The sequence below is a fragment of the Toxorhynchites rutilus genome, chromosome 3 (genome assembly GCF_029784135.1).
Source record: "Toxorhynchites rutilus septentrionalis strain SRP chromosome 3, ASM2978413v1, whole genome shotgun sequence".
Taxonomy (NCBI): Eukaryota; Metazoa; Arthropoda; class Insecta; order Diptera; family Culicidae; genus Toxorhynchites; species Toxorhynchites rutilus.
Window position 1 is genome coordinate 148,753,902 of NC_073746.1, and position 7,296 is coordinate 148,761,197.

General features: G+C 40.4%; 2 protein-coding genes across 2 annotated transcripts; both read left to right on the top strand.

Moving 5' to 3' along the window:
• The first annotated feature begins 2,960 nt into the window (after positions 1-2,960).
• LOC129773571 (uncharacterized) lies at positions 2,961-4,934 on the top strand. The gene has a single exon (XM_055777184.1). It carries the CDS (start codon positions 2,961-2,963, stop codon positions 4,932-4,934), a length of 1,974 nt encoding a protein of 657 aa, XP_055633159.1.
• A 35-nt stretch (positions 4,935-4,969) lies between these two features.
• LOC129773572 (uncharacterized protein K02A2.6-like) lies at positions 4,970-6,316 on the top strand. Its single transcript, XM_055777185.1, has one exon. It carries the CDS (start codon positions 4,970-4,972, stop codon positions 6,314-6,316), a length of 1,347 nt encoding a protein of 448 aa, XP_055633160.1.
• The last annotated feature ends 980 nt before the right edge of the window (positions 6,317-7,296 follow it).

Below are 7,296 nucleotides of genomic sequence, written 5' to 3' on the forward strand. Positions count from 1 at the left end.
GAAATAAATTTAAATGAATTTAATTTTTAATAACATTAATAATAAAATTAAAGATAAAATGCATTTTGAATGATAAATCATGTTACAAATTTGGAACCGATCTGATTCAATTTGCATGAATTTGTATTAGAATAATTGATTCTTTTTACGGCTTTTAGCTTTGCGGCCAAATTTCGTGGAACGTATCTAGGCCGTAAAGAGAGGTATGGGTGTACTCAGTATCGTCATTTTCGCGATTCTTCACAACATGCAAAGTACCAAGAATATTTCGGATCATAAAAGAGTTTGTCTTATTTTCGTTCCTTTATTCCACATACTTGTAGCCCTTCCTTTAAATGAGGTTGATCTCTCTAGTTTAAAGTCTTTTTAAAAAAAAAAAACAATTAAATAGAAATAAGGTCTAGCTCCGTTTTAATTTATCTACATATATTTCCTTTATCGCCTATGATGTTGCCATGTTATTTGCTTTCAGCATATTAATTTTTGAGAAAAATCCATTTTCATAACAATAAAAAAGTTAATGAAATACTAGTAACTTCTTGAAAGTATCGTGTTCGTATTTTTTTTATTCCCTGCAATGGAATGAACTATTCACAAACTTCAAGCTCCAATGATGGAACTTTTGCCGTTCGACCAAAATCACCGTAACGTGACCAAAACGGAAGCGGCGGTGCACATATCACCGGTTTGATCAAATCAACCCTTTTGATTTACAAACCTCGCGCAGGTGGCACTTGAGAGTTCGAATCTCGCGGCTAATGCTGGCTGATTTCTGCTTCAACTTTTCATTCCTATCCTTCAGCTTACTTTCCTCGTTAAGAATCCTTTCGATTTCGGCCTTCTTCCTTCGACGATAGCGTTGGGCAGCGTCCCTGTTTGTCTCCTTCTTCCGAGATTTTTTATCTTTGACTCCCCGATCATTACGCTTTTTCCGAGAGACCTTTTTCGTTTGGATTTTTATTTTGAAAAATAAATGTTTCATGCTTGTTTACTAAAACAGGCTCTAGGCATCATCGCTAACGAGCGACCTCAGCTCATCTGATTGTGGTTCTGGTTACTCCTCGTTATTGTATCAGGACAATCCGGAAGATACCGCACAAAATGATCAAAATATCCGCCAGTCGGTACCGTGCAGGAAAAATTGTTTTATAAAGTAGATTTCACACATATAGAACTGCTTTAACTGCTTTTCAAAGAATCAACAGCGGAGTTTTCTTTCTTTACCCAGTTACTTCTGCACTACGCGTCAAAACATGAAGGGCTTGCTCGCGTTGGTATACAAATGGCGGTGCATTTCTCACTCTTTCTCACCGCGGTCTCCAGGGATGCCAGTTGTGAAGAGCATCTACACTGAGAGAAATAATTAGTATATATTACAAATTGTCTTGTAAATAATACCGATTCGATTCGCCGGATTTACAATCCTTCACAATGAGCGCGATTTTCTCTCACGAAAAAAAATATTATTCGCCAATCAATCAGAACGAACCGCGAGCACACCCATGGCAGTGCGAAAAAAGATAGAACTTTCCAAGCTTTGGCTGCGAAAATCGCGTAGCTTTGACAGGAGCCACTACATGCATCAGACAGTACGAACAAGACAAGACATGAAATGATTGTTCTGTTCTATACAGATGAGACACTTCTATAAGTGAGAATTGAGGCGAACACCTATTGTAAACGTTTTGCTGCATTATCAAAATTATGTTTACATTTTTTTGATTATATCCGATTGAATTTGCTAGCTTTCTAATTACGAACCATCTGAAATCACATTTTTTACGATATGAACGATTTGTTCCACTAATCTAGTACCACCTTGTTCATGTTGTTTTGATCTGTTTCGTTAGGTCAGTGTTGATTGATAATAGAAATAGAATAGAAATAGAAAAGTGTTTGTGAATGTTTCCATAAGAATTGCGTGGGAGAATAATTGACGCAACGCGATGTGATGGAACGTGAACTTGACGTGGATGTTGTATGTGAATCGCACTTAAGAGTAATATTGTAATAATAACATTGGTATTAAAAAGATGCCATGGATTAATGGAAAGTTTTCAGCATAATGCTGAGATATACTGAAGCTATAGAAATGATCTTTAGTAATTATGATAAAATTACGAATCATTTTAGATTTTTGGCACTTCTCATCATTATGCTGACATCAGAGACTTGTTTAACAATATTTTTATTAGTGATAATCGTTAGATTATTAAAAAGAGAGAAATATAATAAAAAAAACATGTTTATTTTTCATTCATTCCTCGTTATGCACTACTATTAGACACTGGTATCTTCCTCCATTGCCACTTTACTGAACCTGGTCCAAGGAAATAGTCAGTAAATCTTTCACGAACAGCATTAGCCTCAGTAGAAAAGTTACGAGCACATATCCTCATAGATGAAGGAAGTCTTCGAATGGCATCAGTTTATGTTGCATCCTCCCTCCACTGTCCTGAAATATACACTCCAGTGCAATCATAAACATCTGCTGTATTGGGCGCAATGTATTTGCGTTGTGAAGGTCGTTTGCGCATTTCATTTATTATAAGGTAATTGTGCAAGCACACTGTTATGTTTATTATCGAATTACAGTGTAACGGCAATGACGGATCCCTTGCATAGAAGAAAAGAGGGGAAGAAAGACAGGATCGGGAAAAACGAGATAGATACGAGAGAAGCGAAATAAACGGAAGCTATTTTATAGTCGAGATTAAATTCGGTATTTCATTTAAAGTAACATTGGCGACGAGGAACGGATTTCGCGAATGCGAAAGCGTTTGTTCGTGGATTAAATTCGTAGTCGAAAATCGAAGCTTAACGGTGCGCGGTTGTTAGGAAGAACGAAGAAGTTTTTGAGAAAATACTACAAGCAGTGAAGACGCCATTTTGTTCTTGTACTTTAGTACGCACTGTATCGTACAGTACTGGTGATAAGTTGAAGTCGGAAAGAATTAATGATGAATCCTGGAGCAGGAGTACCACCGTTTGATCCGGACGACACGACCAACGTTAGTTCGAGGTGGAAAAAGTGGAAGCGAGCATTTGAAATAATTTTAGACGTGAATAATGTGGCGCTTACCTCAAGAAAAAAGGCATATCTCCTGCATTATGCTGGTAAAGGTGTGCAGGACATTTACGACAGTTTGGTGGGAAACGAAGAGCAGGAAGTACCGGTTGGATCAGACGCGTACAAGGAGGCTGTTAATGTGTTGGATAAGCACTTTTTGCCCATGAAGTGCTTGCCTCAGGAACGTCACATATTCCGGAATTTGCAGCAAGAATCTGATGAAAAGATTTCGAAATTCGTACTGCGTTTAAGGGAGCAAGGTAACCTATGCGAATATGGAGATTGGCTCGATGAGAATATAAAAGAACAAATTTTCGAAAAAGGATCATCGAATGAACTTCGTGCAAAAATATTAACGAAACCAGGAATGACGTTGGAGGAGATCATCAAAGAAGGGCGTTCTCTAGAGACGATTGAGAAAGTCAGTTGCCAGTTGCAGTTGCAGCAATCAGTAGATATTAACAAACTTACAACTTACAAAAACGAGTGTTTCCGTTGTGGACGAATAGGACATTTTGCCAACGATGATTGTTGTCCTGCAAAAGATAAAAAGTGTGAAAAGTGTGGTCTGATTGGGCATTTCCGGCGATGCTGTAAGACGAAGGAACGTGAGGCAGTGAATGATCGTAACAAGAGAAAACATCGGCGTGTTCGTCAAGTTGGAGAAGAAGCTTCAGGTGGAAGTGAGAGCATTTGTGATTCGGATGATAGTGGCAGTGGAATTGTAGATCCGCAAGATGATGTTAAATATGTTTTTGCTGCTAGTACGGATGACACGCAAGGTGATAAAGTAGTTTGCAGTGTGGGGGGTGTAAAAATCAATTGGATCGTTGATTCTGGAGCCGGAGTGAATGTGATTGATAGCAACACTTGGTCTTATTTGAAGAAACTCAAAATAAACGTTCTTTCTCAATCCAAAGACTCCACGCGAACCCTGAAGGCGTACGGAAACAACAACTTGCAAGTCATCGGTGAATTTACGGCTAACATCGCAACCAAGTATAACAATGTGGTTGCTGAAGTATTCGTTGTGAAGAACAAAGGGGCAAGTCTGCTGAGTCGTGATACAGCCACCCAATTGCAGATTCTCAAAATCGATACAAACGTGTGGATTGTGAATGAGAATAACAAAATAGGAAAAGTAGCAGGCTTTGAAGTTTCGCTTCAAATTGACGATAAAGTGAAGCCAGTTCAACATACGAAATGTCATGTTCCAATTCCGTTGCAGGAAAAAGTACAAAGTGAGATAGATCATCTGCTCGAACAGGATATAATCGAAACAGCTCCGAGAGATTCCCCATGGATATCTCGCCTAGTTATTAGTCCAAAGGCTGGTGATCCAGTGAGTGTTCGGTTGTGCGTGGACATGAGAGCCGCTAATAAAGCTATCGTTCCACAGCACTACCCACTTCCTACCTTTGATGACATTGTACCTCATTTGCATAATTGCAAATGGTTTTCTAAAATAGATTTAACCAAGGCCTTCCATCAAGTAGTTTTGGCGAAGGAATGCAGATTCATCACTACGTTTGCTACTCACCAGGGATACTATCGTTACAAAAGGTTGACCTTCGGGATGAATTGCGCATCTGAAGTATTTCAAAGTATTATCGAGCGTGTTTTGAAAGGAATAAAGTGCGTTCGAGTGTTCATCGACGATATAGTCGTGTTTGGCCCTACGAAACAACAACATGACGACACTCTGCGTGACGTAATGAATCGTTTGAAGGAGTTTGGACTTACTATCAATCACAAGAAATGCGAGCTAGGAAGATCAGAGGTAGTTTTTATGGGACATATTCTTTCGGCGGACGGAATCAGGCTGAAAGTCGCTTTGGAGAAGCATCACTTTTGGCAATTATAGAGAGTGCGAAACCTAATGCATTGACCATCGAAGAAATGTCGAAGCATACCGTCAGCGACCCAATCCTCGCGGAAGTAAAAGAGACTCTGCAGACAGGTCGTTGGAATGATGCAATTAAAAAGTTTACTCCTTTTAAAGACGAGTTGTACTGTTGCCGTGAACTGCTACTGAGAGGAGAGCGTTTGATAGTACCAAATAGTTTACAAAAACGGGTGCTTCGCCTGGCCCACATCGGCCATCCAGGAATTGAACGGTCAAAGCAACGTTTGCGGTCCAAAGTTTGGTGGCCAACAATGGATAGAGACGTGGAGAAAGCGGTACGTACCAGTTTGGACTGCCAAGTAGTTGGGAAAGCGGCACCCCCGGAACCAATGGCGATTAGAGAACTACCACAAAAGCCATGGGAAGATTTGCATCTGGATATTCTTGGACCTCTGCCTTCAGGAGAATCGCTGTTGGTGATCATCGACCCTTACAGCCGTTATAAAGTTATCGAAGTGATGCGACAAACCACAACATCGGACATTATTGCCAGATTGCGTCCTCTGTTTATGAGACTAGGAGTTCCTAAAATACTGTTGGCAGATAATGCAAGGAATTTTACCAGCAAAGAAATGGAAGACTTTTGTGGGGAGTTTGGATTAACGCTGCGTCACACCACGCCATATTGGCCACAAGCCAACGGTGAGGTCGAGCGTCAGAATCGAAGCATTCTCAAAATTCTACGGATAGCGGAACTCAACCAATCAGACTGGAAGAAAGACTTGGAAGAATACAACTACGTGTATGCATTGACACCTCATCCGGCGACAGGGTATTCTCCAGCCGAGATTCTATTTGGACGAAAATTCCGCGACTGGATCCCACAACTCTCTCAATCAAGTCAAGGCTTAAATGACGAAGTAAGAGATAATGACAGAAGGTACAAATTCAAGTCCAAAGTGCACTATGATGCGGTGAAAAGAACAAAGGAGTCAAATTTACGTATTGATGATCGTGTGCTTATGAAGAACCTGAACCCTGCCAATAAGTTGACGCCAACTTTCCATTCAGAGCCAGCACGTGTGGTACAGAAGCAGGGAAATTCCATTGTTGTCGAGACACCTGCAGGGCAGAGATACCGACGTAATTCGTCTCACCTGAAGAAGCTGCAAACTCAGGAATGCACCGAAACTGATCATGCGGAGGAAGACGATGTTGAAGAAACTTTAGAGTGGAGTACACCTTTGAACCAGCAGCGAGAATCGCCTGGATCGGAAAGTGGCAAACGTACACCATCGGTTCCAGAGCCTGATCTGTCCTCAACGAAGATGAAACGGCAGATCAGAAAGCCACTTCGGTTCGACGACTATGTGCTGGATGAGATTCATAATACGGAGTGAAGGATCTATTTGTAGAAAGGGGAAAGTGTTATGTTTATTATCGAATTACAGTGTAACGGCAGTGACGGATCCCTTGCATAGAAGAAAAGAGGGGAAGAAAGACAGGATCGGGAAAAACGAGATAGATACGAGAGAAGCGAAATAAACGGAAGCTATTTTATAGTCGAGATTAAATTCGGTATTTCATTTAAAGTAACACACACTAAATCGCTAAATCTTTTCGAGCTGCTGCTTTCTATAAATTCTCCATCGAGAAGCGAGAATTCCAAAAGCGTTCTCCACCACATTCCTGGCTCTGGATAAACGATAGTTGAAAATTATTTTGTCTGCAGGTGAGAATTCTCCTCCGTATGGTCTCATAAGATTTGTTTTCAATTGAAATGCTGCATCACCAACCATAGTGTATGGAAACATTTCATTTGTACCAGGTAATACAGAAGAAGGTGGGATTTTCAATGTATCTTCCCTCAAAGCCTGTCCAAGCAGAGATGAATTGAACACTCCTGCGTCATTATGTCTACCAGCTGCTCCAATGTCCACTATTACAAATTTATAATCTGCAGAGACTAAGGCCAAAAGTATTAGACTGTGATGTCCTTTGTGATTGAAATATTCTGATCCAGAGTTCGCAAAAGCCTGTAATTGAAAAAAAAGGTTATTGGATCGAAGGTAAAAGTGTTATTCCAATTCAATCATACCTGTACCATGCAATGTTTTCCATCTAGAGCACCAATACAGTGTGGTAAATTCCAGCGAGTCTCAAATTGTTCCGAGATTTTCTCCAAGTTTCTTCTCTGGGTTTGTCGAACACTATTGTTGATAAAATGTTTCATAGAACGGAACATGTTTCGAATACTATGCAACTGATTGTTGATATTGCCACACGGAATAAATAGGACAACGAGGTCATGCTATCACCGGACGCCAAACATGTACCCGAATCTCGCCTCAACCTCGATCCTGCTTTCGGGATTTCGGGC

Coding starts and splice junctions, on each gene's coding strand:
- LOC129773571 (XM_055777184.1), top strand. CDS start 2,961: ATGAATCCTGGAGCAGGAGTACCACCGTTTGATCCGGACGACACGACC.
- LOC129773572 (XM_055777185.1), top strand. CDS start 4,970: ATGTCGAAGCATACCGTCAGCGACCCAATCCTCGCGGAAGTAAAAGAG.